Source organism: Alexandromys fortis, unplaced genomic scaffold (assembly GCF_014885135.2).
Source record: "Alexandromys fortis isolate MF-2015 unplaced genomic scaffold, M_Fortis_MF-2015_v1.1 scaffold_59, whole genome shotgun sequence".
Classification (NCBI taxonomy): Eukaryota; Metazoa; Chordata; class Mammalia; order Rodentia; family Cricetidae; genus Alexandromys; species Alexandromys fortis.
The window spans coordinates 9,543,500-9,562,340 of record NW_026067943.1 but is presented as its reverse complement, the minus strand read 5'-3'; the positions used below and the strand labels follow the sequence as shown (position 1 = coordinate 9,562,340).

The 18,841-nt window shown below is 39.2% G+C and overlaps 1 protein-coding gene across 11 annotated transcripts in view; it reads left to right on the top strand.

The window, feature by feature from the left end:
• Erc1 (ELKS/RAB6-interacting/CAST family member 1) overlaps positions 1–18,841 on the top strand; it is a 351,181-nt gene that overhangs the window by 141,437 nt on the left and 190,903 nt on the right. For all 11 annotated transcript variants that reach the window (XM_050148588.1, XM_050148589.1, XM_050148584.1 and 8 more), the window contains one exon: positions 13,142–13,277. In XM_050148588.1, the coding sequence (XP_050004545.1) occupies positions 13,142–13,277 (136 nt within the window). The remainder of the gene's footprint in view (positions 1–13,141; positions 13,278–18,841) is intronic.

The window sequence follows — 18,841 nt, the reverse complement described above, 5'->3', positions numbered from 1 at the left end:
TCTTGATACTTATGGCTGGCACTAAACAGGGCAAATTATTATCCTCATGGCGATCTAGGCCCCTGTAACATGATTGCCCCAGGTTCAGGCAGACAAATACTTAGTTGTAATGTTTTGTTTTAAGTATGGTTTATGTTTTAAGTATGGTTTTCCCCAGACAGGATTTAAATAGGTAGCGCATATTGGTCTTAAATTCTTGATCTTTCTGTCTCTTTATATTATATGAACTCCAGACTGAAAAGTAGCTTCAGATTGACTTTCCTAGGTTTCTCATGTGTAGGTTTTTTCTTTATAAAATTGGGATGATTATCAAATGTAGCATTTAAATGAGTTAATCCAAGTATCATAGGTGTACAGGAAATGATCATCAGATGGTACTATTATTATTGCCTCCTTTGGTCTTTTTAATGGAATTATATTTGGTCTATTATTGTACCATTGCCATACATTTCAGATTCTTTACAGCACTGCAGTATTCATGTTGATTCATACCATCACTAACAAAGTACAAATTGGGCTTCCAGTGTATGTGTGTGTGTGTGTATGTATGTATATATATATATATATTTAATTGGTTAATATATACTTAATACCACGAGGCTCGTGATGGCACAGGACACTAATTTCATGCAAGCACATTGCTGCACAGTGTTGGCTGCAGGGCACTGCAGCCTGTCACTATATATGGGTAGAAGATGGCATTTCATCTACAGTGACTGATACATGAAGGCTTCACATTTCATGGACTATGCGATAATTAAGAAGATTTATTATAAAGACACTTCTGTTTCTTCTCATTGAAATTTTAATGCTTAAGTTGAAGATCTAAGGTACTGTTTTTGAATAGATCTTATTTTGATGAATTAACCTTTCCCAAGCCTAACTCATAAAAAGAAAAGGTATCTTCAACAGGACCTACAGAGTCTTTTTCTTGTCTTTGGTGAACTACCTTCTTCCACCTCCTCCATGAAAATAAATGAAGTTTAGATTTTAAGCAATTTAAGGCTTAGAACATGGAGGATGCAGACCAGAGTTCTGTGTCTTCATAAATCTGAAAGAAAATACTGGATCCCTTACTGCAGAGCAGCGTGGGAGTGTGAAAAGACGAGAGCAGACTACAGTAAAACGTTAGATACTCAGAAGCCAGGTGAAATCCAGACACCTTGTAGATTTACAGAGGAAGAAATAGACAACAGCTGACAGCATTGAACGAAATGGTAAGGAAGGGGGAGAACTCCCTCGACCCATGCTGTTGCTGCAAACGGAAGCAGAAATACCTTCATAATAAATCTCCTCAAAACTAGTATGCTACATGAGTCTGCTCCTATGTGAGAAGCAGACACTGTAGAAGGATCTACGTGGAGAAAGAATCCATCATGACTCACTGTTTATGGCTGGAGTTAAGACAGTGCTGAGGGGGACTCTTCCTTGAAAGCACTCTGCAGGAAAACTAGAACATTCACCACTGTTACCAAATCCCAGAGCCTCCCCTTCTCTTTTCTCTGACTAAGCACACAATAAGGAACAGATGCTAACCTGGATATACAGATGTGGGTGCAGATGTTCTTAGGGTGGAGATTTCTGGACACTGGATAAAGCCTTGGTAAGCAGAGACTATTCTTTTGTAAGGGAATTTAAGCTTGCACAGGTCCCTCAGAGCTTACACATTGAACTCTGCAGATGCAAAGGTTGACTAGCCAGCACACTGAAGTTTGTAGCTGAAAGGTGGCCAGTGCGGTAAGATGGTACCCCATGGCGAGACTCCAACTCAACAGCAGTCAGTAGCTTGAGGGGTAGTCCCCTGAGTTTTAGGAATTCAATTTAGCTGGAAATACAATCTGTAACCCAGCCCATTCTGATCTAAACTGTTGTATGCTAGAGAAATAAGCACCTATTTTCTCTCCTGCAGAGTTAGCTGCAGAAAGTAGTTTAGCAGATCATAGAAACCACAATCATTGCAGCATGAAAGAAATAGTGACTGATAGTATAATTGTCTTAGTTAGGGTTTCTGTTGCTGCGATGAAACACTATGATCAAAAAGCAAGTTAGGGAGGAAGGGGTTTATTTGACTTGTATTTCCATATATCACTGTTCATCATTGAAGGAAATCAACTTAGGATCTCAAACAGGCAGGAGATGATGTAGAGGCCATGGAGAGGTGCTGCTTACTGGCTTTGTTCATGGTTTTCTCAACCTACTTTTTTTTTTTTTTAATAGAACTCAGGACCACCAGCCTAGGAATGGCAACACCCATAATGAGCTGGCGCCTCTCCCATCAATGACTAATTAAGAAATTGTCTCACAGGCTGAATCTTATGGAGGCATTTTCACTTGAACCTCACTTTTTTTTTTTTTTTTTTAACAAGACAGGGTTTCTCTGTGTAGCTTTGGAGTCTGTCCTGGAACTCTCTCTGTAGACCAGGTTGGCCTCAAACTCACAAAATTCCCAACCGCCTCTGCTTCCCAAGTGCTGGGATTAAAGGCGAGCGCCACCACCGCCCAGTGAGTTTCACTTCTTTCAGATAGCTCTTTAGCTTGCATCAAGTTGACATAAAGCTAGCCAGCACACTAATATTATTTTTATTTTTACTATTGCATTTGTAAGTTTTAGTCTTTTTTTTTTTTTGGTTTTTCGAGACAGGGTTTCTCTGTGGCTTTGGAGCCTGTCCTGGAATAGCTCTGTAGACCAGGCTGGTCTCGAACTGACAGAGATCCGCCTGCCTCTGCCTCCCGAGTGCTGGGATTAAAGGCGTGCGCCACCATCGCCCGGCTTAGTTTTAGTCTTTTCTATTTTTTTTTCTTTGCTTAAAGATAGGGTTTCACTGTGCAGCCCTGATTGACCTAGAACTCACTGTGTAGACCAGTTTGATTTCAAACTCACAAAGATGTGCCCACCACTGCCTCTTGAATGCTAAGATTAAAGGCATGTACCACCATGCCAGACTCTGGTAGTTATTTTTCTCTTGCATGTTTTCTTTACTGTTTCTCATAATTGCAACTCAACACATTTTCCCTCTCATTCTTAATGTACTTTCTCCTTGCTCATCTCTTCTTGTTTCCTAATTAATAAACTCAGCTTTAATAGTTCTACTTTGTCCTAATAGTATTCTAGCTCATTAGTTTACTGATTTCCCCTGGAATGTAATTCAAGTACTGTCTCACTCTAGAGGTGGTGGACCTGGTACAGTATAGCCATTAAATGAGGCAAACTAAAGTCTCATGCAATAGGCAACTTTATTCAGATTCAGACTATTTATACTCTCAGGGTGTTAATGAGAATAACATGAGTAAAGTGTACCATCATAAGGACAAAACATGTTTTCCATAGAGGCATATAATGTGCGAAAACCACAGAGCAGAGGAAGTATTGAAAGCTTCTAAAGAAAACATAGATGCATGTAAAACGCAAACTCGTTGGAATAATCTCAGAGGTCCCAGCAGAAACCCTAAAAACTAGGAAAGCATAGAGTCCTCATACTTAAGTTCTGAAAATAATTACCAAAAACATACTTTTTAATTGTTGGAGAAATAAAGACATTTCAAGATCAGCAGAAATAAAAACAATTAATGATCACAAAACCAGCACTACAGAAGATACTTAAAAGAATTGTATGCACAAGGGGGAGAATGGGGGAGAAAACTGGTCACAGTAACAGAGTATCTAGCAACATACAGATCTAATGAGAGGAATAGATAGGCAAACAAGAACTAGGAGAGAAACATATCCACCTAAGTCAGTCAGTAACCACCTAAGATAAATCTAGGAAAAAGAAACAGCAAACATTACTTTAACCCTTGTGCTGCCTGTTTTTATGTCAACTCCGTAAAAGCTGTTGTCATTTGGGAAGAGGGAATCTCAGTCGAGGAAAAGCCACCACTGCATTGACATGTGGTACATTTTCTTGACTGATGATTGATACAGGAGGGCCCAGCTTATTGTGGATCGTGTTCCCTGTGGGCTAGTAGTGGTCCTGGATGCTCTAAGAAAGCAGGCAGAGCAACCAATGAAGAGCTCCTAGTTCCCCAAATAAAGACTATAAACCAACCTAGCGAATCAAAACTCAAGAGCCAGGGACCAGAGAGATGGTTCAGCAGCGAAGAGCTCTCACTCCTCTCAGAGAGGACTCAGGTTCCATTCCCACCACCCTTGTGCAGGTTTACAGTCTTGCATAATTCCAGTTCCAGAGCACTTCATAATCTCTCCTGGTCTCTGCATACACTTGACACATATGTGGTGTACCTGCATAAATGAATGTGAAAACCCAAAGATATAAAAATAAATCTTACTCTCTTTCCCCTACCAAACCCCCCCCCAAAAAAAAATTCACTGTTCACAAGGGACAGACCTTATTGGTAAAATTACATACAAAGCACAAGGCAAAGAATGGAAAGCCGTATGTCTACCAAGCAGTTGCAAGTAGGAAACAGGCAGAAGTAGCCATTCTTAAATCTGACAAAGTAGACTTCAAGCCTAAGTTAGAAGAGATAAAGAAGGGTACCATTTATTTATAAGGGAAAAATTCAAATATGATAGAATGATTATAAATACTTAGTGCAGAATGTTTATTTACTGAGTTTATATAGGGACAGTTGGGTCCAGATTAGGATAATGCTTCTTGCTCAACAATAGAGAAGTCTAAGCAAACAAATGAAAAGAAAAACAAAAAAGTAATTTCAGACTTAGACTGTATCATAGATCAAATGGAATTAACAGATATCTACAAACATTCTACCCTTTAGCTGGAGAATATACACTTTTCACGACACTCTTCAAGATATACTACGTGTGGGGCCTTAATCCAAGTGTTAAGAAATGTAAAGAATCGACAGGAGAAAAAACTATACAAACGTGGGGATCTCTCTCTCTCTCTCTCTCTCTCTCTCTCTCTCTCTCTCTCTCTCTCCCCCTCCCTCCCTCCCTCCCTCCCTCATACACGTACTTTAGATGCACACACACACAAGTAAGATGTATGCCTGTGTGTAGATGTGACTAGCATTACTGAGGCTCTGGGCAACTTTTTCTTTTCTTTAAAATAAGAATAAAAACTATTGAGACATAGTGTCTAACTGGCCTGCCACCACCCCTAGTCTTAATTTCTTTTGTTTGTTTTTAACATATATTCTGGGACTCTTAGCTTCCTGTGCTCTCAGAGTAAGAACTTTACTGAATGGACCGTATCCCTAGCCTCAAGTAATACACATTTGAATGATTGCCAAGTCTTTAAAGAAATCAGAGAGGGAATTTAAAAATTTCTAGACTCAAGTGAAAATAAAAACAGAACCTTTGGGATAGATCAAAAGCAAATCTAAGAGGGGGAGTCAGAGCTATGAGAATCTAGGTAAAAGAATAAAACCCAAGAAATCTTGTTGTAGGTGCTGTGGGCCTGCTTTTCGTCCCGCCCGGCTCCCGCACGGCTAGCTTTACACTAGAAATAACAACACACAAATTGTATTCTTTTAAATACTGCTTGGCCCATTAGCTCTAGCCCTTACTGGCTAATTCTGATATCCCGATCAACCCATGTCTAATAAACTGTGTAGCACTGGTCTTACAGGGAAAGATTCAGCATGTCTGACCTGGCATCGATCGCGTCTGCCTGGGAGAGGGGAGCATGGCCTCTGAGCTCACTTCCTCTTCCTCCCAGCATTCTGTTCTGTTTACTCCACCCACCTATGTTCTAAGCTATGAGGCCAAGCAGTTCATTACTTAACCAATGAAATCAACAGATTGATATATGACACTCCCACATCAAAATCTCAAACAAATAACCTCATGATTCACCTTAAAGTCTCAGTGCACACATAAACATGCACAAGCACATGCATACACACACACACACACACACTCACACAAAACCTTTATACTTAATAGCTGGGACAAAACAATAAAATTGGGGTAGACCCAACAGGCAAGGGCAGATGGAGGGAAGAGAGAGAAAATTCAAATTTATAAAATTAAAAAGTATGTGGAAGATAAGCATGATAGATTCTTGTTAGGGAATACTTTGCAAACCTTTACTGTAGTAAATTGGAAAGTCTGTATGCACAATTCCTACCAAAGTTAAACCAACAGAGTATATAAAACTGAAACATCTATAATTTATACTGTTTGAAGTAATAATAGAGTCTCACCCCCCCCAAAAAAAAATACCCACAGGATTGAATGGGTTCTCTGTCTAATTCTACCATATATTTAATGATAAGATTTCCTGTTCACATTCCCCCCACTTGATTGTCACTCGGCTGCAGTATACTTACTTTGAACATCTTCTAAGCTAATACCACCTCTGTCTCCCTCCAGCTGCCCTTATGATCATCTACTAAGACTTTATCTACTATGACTGTTTTCTGATATATACATGCTCCTTACCAGGGAGAGGACATGGTAGTCAGTAGGACTGATTGATAACTTATTGATTGGTGGAAATACTTTGCTGAAGTTCTGAGGGCAGAGTTTCAGAAAATACAGCAATCACTGCTTGGATATTGTCAAGAACCATCACCTGTTGGACAAAAGTTTGTAAAAGAAACTGATAAGTACCTCAAAGATTATATAACTACATAAATAGATGTTTACTATATATAATATTATATAATTCACTCAAAGCCAAGCACAAAGAATAAAGACTAAAAAAAGGCTCAATCTTTTATGACAGATGGTTCAAAAGAAATTAAATACATTCTTATTAACTTAGTAACTACCAGTTTTTTATTGGTAAAATGTGAGCCAAGATGGCATGTTTGCTCTTCTGGACTACTATAAAGGTGGTGTGACTAAATATATGATTTTCCTATTTTTATTTGTTTTGAATTTAGACAGAGTTTTACTCTGACTGGCCTGGAACTGACTATGTAGAATAGGCTGGCCTTCAACTTTTGGAGACCTGCCTGCCTCTTCCTCTGCCTCTTCTTTCTTGGTGCTAGGATTAAAGAGGTTTGCTACTAGGCCTAACCAGATATTATTTTCTTTAAGGATGACTTAGAAATGGACAAATGTTAATAAACTGTAAATTTTCTTTGCATTGATCACCTGCCACCATAACTGGCTGCTGCTTATAATTAGGACTGACTGATACCATCTCAACTCTTGATTCTGATCATGATTTTTTTGTGATGGAATCATGTTTGTTCCTTTCTTCCTTCATTTCTTTTTTATTTTTTTATTAAGAAATTTTTAATGAATTTTTTTTCATTTTACATAGCTATCCCCATTTCCACTCTCACTTTCTCCACATTGCCCCTACCTCACCTCCCTATCCACTCCTCAGAGAGGGTAAGGCTTCCCATGGGGCGTCAAGAAAGTCTGACACTTCACTTCGAAGCAAGTCAAGGCCCTCTTTCCTATATCTAGACTGAGCAAGGTATCCCTCCCCCCCCAAATGTGATCCTAGATGCCAGTTCAAGCACTAGGGATAAATTCTGGTTCCACTGCCAGTGGCCCCACAGACTGTCCAAGCCTCACAACTGTCCCCCACATTCAGAGGGTGTAATTTGATTCTATGCAGATTCGCTGCTATCAGTCCAGAGTCAATGAGTTCTCACTAACTGAGGTCATCTGTTTCTGTGGGTATCACCAACATCCTGACCCCTTTGCTCATATTATCACTCCTTCTCTTAGGCTTGTCTCAGGTAGCTCGGCCCAGTGTTTCACTGTAGATCTCTATATCTGCTTCCATCAGTTGCTGGTTGAAGGCTCCATGATGACAGTTAAGGTAGTCATCAGTCTGACCACAGGGGAAGGCCAGTTTAGGCATCCTCTCCACTGTTGCTTACAGTCTTAGCTGGGGTCATCCTTGAGGATTTCTGGGAATTTCCTTAGTGCTGTGTTTCTCGATAGCCCTTTAATGGTATGATGGTTTCTCAGAAAACTGAACCCGGCAATACCACTCTTGGGCATATTCCCTAAGGATGCACACATACCACAAGAGCTTTTGCTCAACGATGTTCATACCAGCATTATTCATATTTTTTTTTTTTTTTGGTTTTTCAAAATAGGGGTTCTCTCTGTAAACAGCCCTAGGTATTCTGGAACTCACTCACTCTGTAGACTAGACTGAGCTCAAACTCACAGAGATTCACCTGCCTCTGCCTCTCAAGTACTTGGATTAAAGATGTATGTACACCACCTCTACAGGCTTGAGACATTGTTTCTTTTTTATTCCCGTTTTTTCTTTTGATTTTTCGAGATAGGCTCTGCCTCTGCCTTCCAAGTGCTGGGGTTAAAGTCTTATGCCACCACCACCTGACTGATAAAAAATATTTTTTAAGACAATAAAATTATGGAGCAATTTCACTAATGAATATGCGTGCAAAAATTCTTAATAAAACCAAATTCAACAATATATTAGAAGGTTCATTTCCTGTGAACAAATTGACTTGATTCCATGGAAGAGAGAACCCAAACAGAACCACTGGCAGCCACCTAAGTTCTCACAAAGGTGCTAACAGCCAGCAAAACTAAATTGTAGGAAAGACAGCGTCTTTACAAATTGTGCTGGAAAATGGGATATCCACAAGATTGAAATTAGATCTGTATCTTTCAGTGTACACAAAAATCAACTCACAGTAGATCAGAGACCTTGATGTAAGAAAGCAAACTTCGAAACTGCTAGAGGCATTGTAGGGAAACAGTTCTAGATGTGAGCATGGGCAGGGGTTTCTTGAAAGGCAAAGGGAGTGTGTGAACTAAAGCAAGAACTGAGAAATGGGCTGGACAAAATTATAGAGCTCAAAGCAAAGGAGGCAATCTCCAGACTGAGAAGACTGCTGCCAACCCGAGGAGAGCTCAGCCAGACATGCTAGGAGAGGTTAATTCTTAGCGTCTCTAAATAACTAAAAAGTATAGGTACTCCAAACTAGTCCAGTTCGTAAATGGGTAAATTAATTAAACTTTCCTGAAAGAATTACTGGCCAGTAAGCATAAAAGGAGAAAAGTTCTTTGCGGCCCTGTAAATGCAAATCTCAAACTCTGTTGAAATCCCATGCTATCTTTATTGAAAGACTTATGAAAGCAGGTGCAGACAGAGTAGGAGGAAGGGAATTTTTAGTGTTGTTCCTACAGATGCATTCAAGAACTACATTCTATTTTACTAATATGTATTTTGATGATCTTTCTTTTATGTATTACTATAGAAAATAACTGAAGATGGTATTTAGTGAGGCAAGAAACTTACTGAGCTCTCCTCTATTGAAGTTAGTTTGTGATATACTCTGCATATATCCTTGCTCACATTCGCCATACACACAAGAGAAGGCAGGGAAAGTCAATGGAGAGAAGGCCAGGTAATGGTTTTTCTTATGTTTTTAGGATGTAGTAGTAATAACCACAAACCTAAGAAAGGATATTGAGAGTGAAAATAGGGAACTGAGTGGAGAATGTGGAGCCCATTCTACTTAAGATGGCAGCTATCTCATCTGTAACAAGAGGCTAAAAGTAACTTGTCTAGAAAAATGAAGAAAAAGAAACTCATAAAAACAAAAGCAAAGACGCCTTGTTGTCTTTAAATTTCTCCTTGTGTGAGCATGCCATCATGTGTGTGTCCTCTGTATTGCCAGAATTTTATTAAAGCTTTTGGAACTAATGAAGGCCAGTCATTTGAATGTTATTGTTCAGCATTTTGAAAGTCAAAATGTGTATTTTAAAATCACACACAAATAGGGAATAGAGCATACTTGATTATGAGCTATGGATTTTTAAATTCTTTTCTGATATAAAATTCAAAACTGTGACCTAGTTCTGTATTGTAAGGAATAATTTTTTTTTACTTTAAGATATAATTATGAATTTTAAAAGTGCTGAAAAGTAGAGTTGGTTTTGATTGGATCAAATGTTTAGCCTGTAATATATGCTTTTAACCAAAAGCCAATCTAGTGGTTTTAAGTGGGTTCCTTACTTAGTGTGTCAGAATGCTTCCAATAACCAGGCCTTGCAGCAGATATTACTGACTGCCAGCCCCATCTGGAATGGCTCTCAGATACAAAGTGAAAGGAATCTCTGCATATAGTATGTGAAAAGTCATTGATCCACCATTTCCTCTTGACTCCCTTTTCCTCAGGAAACTACTACTACTCATAACTCCACGAAAGTGGGGAGTCTTAGGAGCTTTTTTCCTCCCATGAGATCATGGTGGGCCTACTTTAAAAAAAAAAAAAACCTGAGTCTCTATAAATTGACCTTGCTGCCCTTGAACTCGCTGTAGTCAGACAGGCATTGAATTGTGATCCTCTCAGCTCAGCCTGGGACTGCAGACATGCACAGTTATTTTTTAAAGGATATATTGATATGTTTTTGCCAGGGAGGGGTTTGTTTGTAAGACAGGGTCTTACTATGTAGTTGAAACTGACCTGTAATTCACTATGTAAGTCTCAAACCTGTGATTCATTCTTCTTTCACAGTTTCTGGGGTGATAGAATTTCAGGTGTGTCCCACAGCATGTGGCACTGATTTCAGCATCCTGAAGAACTGCCATATAGTTTTTGTAATGGTTATTTCACTCTACTAGGTTTCTTTTTTGTCCACATCTTTACCAACATTTGTTATCTGTTTCTTTTTTATTACAGTCATTATAAGAGATGATACGTTGCTGAGTGGTGAGGGCACACACCTTTAACCCCAGCACTCAGGAGGCAGAGGCAGGCAGATCTCTGTGAGTTCAAGGCCAACCTGGTCTACCCAGCTAGTTCCAGGACAGCTAGGACTACACAAAGAAACCCTGTCTCAGAAAACCAAGAGAGAGAGTGGGGGGTGGAGAGGAAAGGATATGTTATAAGAAGTGTTGTTTTCTAGATTTGATTTGCAATTCCTTATAATGTTGAATGTTTTCATGTATAGATATAATTATTCATTTGTCTATTGAGCACTTTTCCCATATAAAAGTTGGTATTTGCTTTTCCTTGTGTAAAATATTAAGTCTTTTGCTCATTTACCACCACCACCAAACCCCACTTTCTTTGAAATGGATCTTTTTGTGTCTTGTTTGGACTGGTTTTACAATCCTGGGCTCACATGATTCTTAGACTTCAGGCTTTATGTAGCTGGGGCTGTGTGTGCCGTTGTCCAATATCCTTAACTAATCTTAATTTTTTTCTTGATAGTAAAATGAGTTTTTAAAATTTTTTATATTAACTCTTTATCAGGTTTATTTTCTGGTTTGCAAATGTTTTCTGCCATCTTGTCTGTAGGATTCTCTTTACTCTGTTTCACATGTGTCAAATTTTTTAGTTTGATAAAATTTCTTTGTAATGAGTATTTTTAGTATAAAAATGAATGACCTATTGTTAAGGAATTCTTTTCTTTATGTTATCTTCTGGTAGTTTGACAGTTTTCAGTTCATTCAAGTCTTTAATATATTTTGCTTATTCTTTTGTACATGGTATGAAAATATGGGTCCAAGCCCATTGCTCTTCATGTAGATTCAGTTTTGCACCATTGCTGATTAAGAAACTAGTCTTTCCTCACTGTATGTTCCTGGCACCTTTGTCAAGATTGACTCGAAATGCGCAAACGTCTTTGTATGCTGCCTATTCTGTTCTAATGATGGCGTTTCCTGCTTGTATATTATGAACACCATATTTTTGTTACTGTAAATTTGTAATACACATTGAAATCATAAAGTGTGAATTTTGGATTCTATAAATACAAATGTAACATAAAGCAATTAAATAAGTAGCTCACAGGTTGGAAGAAAATATTTAAACAACGTATAAGAGATCTGCCATTGAGAAAAGGATGTCCTGAACAATGACAGTAGTAGGAACAGGGAAGACCAGAGATGGTATTAAAAGAGGTTCAACACTGCTAACACATTAGTTGCATTTTGGAACTTCAATGGACTGGGCTGAGGATGTAGGGCAGTGGTAGAGGCTTACCTTGGCATGTGTGCAGGGCTCTGGGTTTCATGTCTGAATTCCACCACACCCTTTAGAAAAGTCCTGTACTTGAGATACTGTGTCTAGATAGTGCCAAGTGTTAGTTGATGTGGCGACTTGTGACATACAGCCAGTCATTCCCTAGAGAAAAAATTAGTTTTAAAAAAGAGTTATATGATTTAGTAGTTTAGGTTCTCGACCTAACCTTTGGACAATCGCTTATAAGTCTGTCACTTATAAGTATCATGTGTAACATGATACAGACTTATAAGTGATAACAGAGTTACATGTATAGTAGTATCATGTGTCATAGCCAGAAAGTTGAAAAAAATTAATTGTCCATCACCTTGAGAATGGATTAAAAGTTTTATCCATCATTTGATATTATAGTAAAAATTGAGGGTATTAAAAATCCATCCCACTTTCACTGATAAATGAGTTTCAGACAACGTATTGAAATTAAGTAGTAGTTTTTTGGGAAATCTTAAAAATTAGAAAATGTGCAAACTAATGAAACAGATATATATGTGTAACAAACCTTTAGGAAGGGGGCTTTCATCTTACCTGTATCTTTGTAAATGGATCTCAGTCTGTTTATGAGGCTGGCCCAGAGCTTCCTGTGGAGCTTCAGCTGGCCTTATACTCACAGCAGTCCTTCCTCACACGTGCAGATACTGAGACTGTAGGCATGAATCATCATCCCTGACAAAAGGAAGCCCATTGTAAACATAAATGAAATGAACACATTTAGACTACCCTGGTGAAGGATAGAATGATAGTGTGTTGCGACAGAGTAGCATACAGAGGACGAGGTAAGAGTTTCCTTCTGTTTCTTCTGCTAAGTTCCTAGCCATTTAAAATTTACTTTCATTTTCCTGATACAGTAGATATGAGAAGATAGGATAAGAGTGCAGCAATATTTCTAGAACATACCTTAATCAGCCAACTAATATTTCAGTACGTTGATATCAAGAGAGTACTTTTGTGTTTCAGGCGTGAGGCTTGAATCAGTTATCATTTCACACCTTCCTGTGCCTTTCTTTTATTTTGTAATTTTATTGTGTGCACTAGGATACCTTTTCATTGGAAAACTGCAGCATTGTTGTGTATAGTTTGTTTCCTATATTGGTATATATAAAAATGGAATTGTTGAAAAGAATGTGCATGAGGAACATTTCATTGCCATCCAGATACTCCTTGCCGCACAAGGCATGTAAATAAACACCTACCCCTATGCATAATGAAAGCTTTGTCTTCATTTCTCCATCACCAGGCAAGTGAAAGACCAGAATAAGAAGGTAGCAAATCTGAAGCACAAGGAGCAGGTGGAGAAGAAGAAGAGTGCACAGATGCTGGAGGAAGCCCGGAGAAGGGAAGACAGTCTCAGCGACAGCTCTCAGCAGCTGCAGGTAGAGCCCCCAGTCTGAAGGAGGAATTGCCAGGACCTGGTCCTCTGCTTTCTGCTGTTTGTTCTTCCTCTGTGTTCTCCTCTTTCTTCTCTAACCCTGCTTGCTGCCTTCCTCTTAGACTGTTAGCAAAAAAAGAAATGACCTTTAAATAGAAAAGCAAGTTTTATTCTGCAGCTATGTGAGGATACCTCAGCATAGGAAGAGTCTTCTTGCATCAAGTTGATCACACTTAATTGGTAAGTTCAATTCAGTTTAATGAGTGTGTTACAATAAAGCCTCAGGATTGTCAGTACAACTGTCTGCCAATTCAATTGACTAAAGTATGTTGGTAATTTTGGTGTGTGTGGAACTTTATTTCTTCCTCTTACTTTGTATTTTCCTCCCTACTTTTAAAGTTTTAAAATTATTATTATATAACAGTAACTTAATAGTTACTACTTAATGTATATAGGTTTTTTGCCTAGATGTGTGTATATCACTTTTGTGTGCCTCTCAGAGGGTATCAAATCCCCTGATAATAGAGTTACATATAACCATGAGCCACCATGTGGGTGCTGGGAATTGAACACAATACATTGGAAGACCTGCCAGTTTTCTTAATAACTGAGCTATCTTTTCAACCACACCCCTTTTTTATTTTTGAAAGATGTGCACCACCCTTTTAATTAATTTTTTTTATATGTACGGGTATTTTGGCTACATGGCTATCTATGCACCGCATTTGCATCTGGTGCCTGTGGAGGTCAAAAGAGGGCATCTTATTCCATGTAATTGGAGTTACAGATGGTTGTTAGCTGCCAAGGGAGTGCTGAGAATCAAACCCAGCTCCTCTGGAATTGAAATAAGAGGCCAATTATTCACATTAATTAACCAGGCCTAATCACAGTAGTAACAGTTTTAGTGTGAAAAATGCCAGTTAGCGTCTTAGTATTTATGTTAGGCCTAAAGCAGTTGGGGAATTCAGTGCAGAAGCACTGAAATACTGTAATGCCCAGCTTCCTAACTGACTCCACAGAAGCTCCAATGCCATGTCTCCTATGTCTTTTGGCTGGCCCTATTTCTCGAGGTCACAATACTTTGGAAAGAAGGTATAGGTCTTAGAGTATACCAAGCATTTGCTGAACCATGTACAGCCTCTTGAAGGCAGCAGAAGTGCTGTCACTGCTTTTCTGAGGTGTGGCATAGTGTGCACTTCACAGTTCATAGCCGCAGAGCAGTGATGTAGAGATGCGGGGAGCTCATGTCCGAAGCTGTGTTAGGATTTACACTACCTCCATTCTAGATGTACGAGTTTTTCTGGTGGGCATTCTTTTGCTTCTCTTTATTCCACCTTTTGAAAGTGTGCCTTGTCACATTTGACAAAGTTTCATTTTGCAATTTTCTCTTCTTAACTACAGTTCTTTTCCAAATGTGAATTTGATGGGTGGAAAGTATTCATTTAGAGGAATTTCTTTTACTACCACTGACCCTGAGTAGTTCAGAATAATTTTTTTTAACTTAAAATATTCATTGGCCTATTTCCTTAGCACTTGTATTTGATTGTGGGAGGAACTGTTTTCTGGGTAGGGGATATAAAATGGAGAAATGTGGATATTGCTGTTTTTTTTGATTGTGGATGCAGCTTGAGCAGCTGTTTGGTTTCTGCTGCCTTGACTGCCTATCTGGTATACTGTGCCTTGAGCTATGAACCAGGATGAACTGTTTCTCCGTCGTGCTGCGTTTGTTGGGTGTTTGGTTACAGCACCAGGGGAGGAAGCAAGGGCTGCAGTGCACAGAAATGAACAGGCTACTGTGATAGTTCACTGGCCCCTTGGACACTAAATTTAGGAAGGGCTCCTCGAAAAGATAACCCAGACATTAAAGAGGAGCCTGAAAGAGACAAAGACTGGAGGAAATGAGTTTAAACTAAGTGTCATTTGTAGGTGAAAGCTGTGTGTGTTTAGAATGTAGTAAACAAGGTATAGAGTGGGCAACTGTAGATCAGACTGTGAAGGACTTAGTGACCACAGCAGGTTTCAATGAAAAGATAACAGAATGTGGTTTATATTTTGATAGCATTGGGGTAAAAGGAATGAAGGGAAGAAGAAAAGTTGTGGTGACGAAAGTGTTTGTTTTACAGATATTTACTTCAGTGTATGCAGTATTGTGTGACAGACATGGGAATAGGGTAGAAGACAGAACAAATCCTTCCTTCCGTGGAGCTCACATTCTAGTAGGTCCTGTAGTATAATAATAGAAAGGAGAGTGTGTTGAAATAGGAGCAGCAGGGCTGCGTCCCCAGCACCCCGGCCGCCTGGCTAGCTTATGCCCGAAATAACAACACACAAATTGTATTCATTTAAACACTGCTTGGCCCATTTCTAATCTAGCCTCTTCTAGGCTAATTCTCACATATTAATCTAGCCCATTTCTAATATCTGTGTAGCACCGCTAGGTGCGCTTACCAGGAAGATTCTAGCCTACATCCATCCTGGGTCGGAGCTTCATCGCGAGTGTCTGCTTCCAAGAGCAGAGCATGGCGTTTCTGCTCCAGAGAGCAGAGCTGTCGAGTCTGAGCTCACTTCCTCTTCCTCCCAGCATCCTATTCTGTTTACTCCTCCCACCTATGTTTTAACCTATCAGGGCCAAGGAGTTTCTTTATTGCTTAACCAATGAAATCAACAGATTGATATATGACACTCCCACATCAAGAGTGGGTAATATAGAAGGCCAATATGGAAAGAGAACACAGTGTGCATTTGAGGGATGAGTACTAAGAGGGAGAGTCATTCATTCCTAGGTTCCTGGCCCAGGTAGTTGAATATTAAATGGTAGTAAATAAGATGAGAGAGCCTGATGATGATGGCTATTGGAGTTGCCTGGAGAAAAGAACACGTCCATGTTCAACAGGTACAGTGTCCATGAAATAGCCCATGAGGGATCACAATCAAAGCATTTGATATAGGAGGTTTTAGTTGGAGAACTCTGGAAGTTATTTTTTTAAATGATCTTTAATATCACATCATAAGAAGCAGTGATTCCATCTCTAGATAAAATATAAGCAGAAGTATGTGAGGTTTGAGTTGACCCTTTAGGATTCTGTGTACAGGTGAGCTAGATTAGATGAATATGAGGCTGGGAGCTGAGTGACTTGAGGCTGGTTTTGTCAGGAGAGGGAAAGGAGATCACTGCAGAGTGGAAGCAGAAGACAGTCTTAGAACAGGAAACAGAAGCTTCCCACCTCACACACCACAACCTGCTCGACTTTGGTGGAATCTACAGGATATAACTACATTGAATACTGATGAATATCAGTATATACATTGTTTACTACTGCCAAGATGCTGAGATGAGAGGCAGCCTAGCTGAGTGATCTACAAGAGTGGGGGTGATCTCAGAGATCAGAAGAGGAAGCAGGCTCTCCCAAAGCTTTAATTACAGGTGACTGTAAACTGCCCAGTGTGGGTGCTGGGATCTTAACTCAGGTCTTGTGTAAGAGCAGTATGTGCTCTTAGCCACTGAGAAATCTCTGTAGCCTCTGTTGTTTTCTTGACCTGGGGTGGTAGTATGGCTTCTTAGATCTGGGTCCTTGCTTGTCCAGTTTTTCTGTCATATAGTTACCAAAATTCATTGTCCTTGAAAGAACTTTGGAATATCTTAAATATATATTATTATGCCATGAATTGAATCATGATTAATAAAAACTCAAAGAGAGAAATTAAGGTTCAACTGATGTTCTGGAAAAGCAAAATAGCCAGCCACTGACTCTTACCTCATCCTCAGTCCGAAATGGTGATCGTGCCTCCCGGAATCTCAGAATGAGACTGTGTGTTGAGAGCTGTTTCCTCTCATTTTATAATCCTCTGTAGGGCTGGGATTAAAGGCACACATCACCCAATTTCTATCAGCTAGTGTGGCTTCTGGCATTAAAGGTGTGTGTCATTGTGGCTTCTGGGATTAAAGGTGTATGTCATTGTGGTTACTAGAATTAAAGTTGTGTTTTACCATAACCTGGTCTGCAAGGCTAAACAGTGGGACTGTTTTACTCTCAGATCTTCAGGAAGTTTTTATTTTTTTAAATATAATTGAATTTTTACATGCTACAATGAATATTTAAATTTTTAAAAAATATTACCCATCGCATTGAACTGTTTTGCAATTTCAGTTGCTATTCACTAATACAGGACTTGAGTAATAAAGAAAAGTGATGTTCATGTTAGTTATTAGTTGTTCTGTTACGTTCTTTCATTTCTCCTTCCTTTCTTCCTTCCCTCCTTCGCTCCTTCCCTCCTTCTTTCCTTCCTAGTGGTATGTTATTTTTTTTTTTAATAAACAAAGCTTGCCTGCAGATCAGCAACCACACTAGTCAGCTATACAGACCAGGTAGTGGTGACACACATCTTTAATCTCAGCAGCAACACTGGTTGGCTAGGTGGTGGTGCTGCATGCCCTTAATCCCAGCACTAGAGAGGAATATAAAACTGTAAGAGACAGGTCGTATGCTCAGTTTCATCCTGAGATTCTTGGTGGCTGGATCACTCATTTTAGTTTGAGGTAAAGGTAAGAGCGGGCCACTTTGCCTTTCTGATTTTCAGCGTGGACCCCCAATATCTGTCTCTGGCTCTTTCTTGTCTCCATCTGCCCTCCCTCCTCCCTCCCTCCCTCCCTCCCTCCCTCCCTCCCTCCTTCTCTCCCCTCCTTTCTTATGCAGGAATTTAGCTTCATTTCAGTTCAGCTCTGAAGCATTTTTTCTTAGCCATAGTTTAACTTAAATTTGATGATTCACATCTCATGCAGGCTGTTGGTCTTTGGTAAACAATTACTGAGTACTTTTTATGCAACAATTGTTCTTAGGGTTGGAAGGACATGGTGATAATAAAAAATAGTATTTCTTTTCTATGTTTATTGTAAATTTTTTGGTGTAGAAAATGTCAAAAGATGTGGTTTAGTACAATTACAATAATTCTAATAATTGCTATGTGAAATTGCCATATTTTAGTGAAACTATATTTGTAACCATAGATGATATGGATATTTCATCTTAAATATGGACAGTAATAACAGAGAAAACATTCTAACATTTCTGGAAGCATTTCTGTTCTAAGATTTATGTAAGTTTTGTGGATTTTTTTTTTATCATTTAATGTGTGTAGGTGTTTTGGACTACCTGTATGTCTGTGCAGCAGAAGAGGGTACTGGACTCCCCAGAACTGGAGTTGTACATGGTTGTCATATACCATATGGGTGCTGGGAATAAAAACCTAGTCTTAACTGCTGAGCCATCTCTCCAGCCTCATCTCATGAATTAGAAGGAAATTGATTAAGTTTACATGAGCACTTGTCACCAACCAGTTTGAATCAAACTGTTAAAAGGTTAATACAGAAATGAAAAACAATTAAAAAAGCAATAAACTAGCCGGGCCATGGTGGCGCACGCCTTTAATCCCAGCACTAGGGAGGCAGAGGCAGGTGGATCTCTGTGAGTTCGAGGCCAGCCTGGTCTACAAGAGAGAGTTCCAGGACAGGAACCAAAAAGCTACGGAGAAACCCTGTCTCGAAGAATCCAAAAAAAAAAAAAAAAAAAA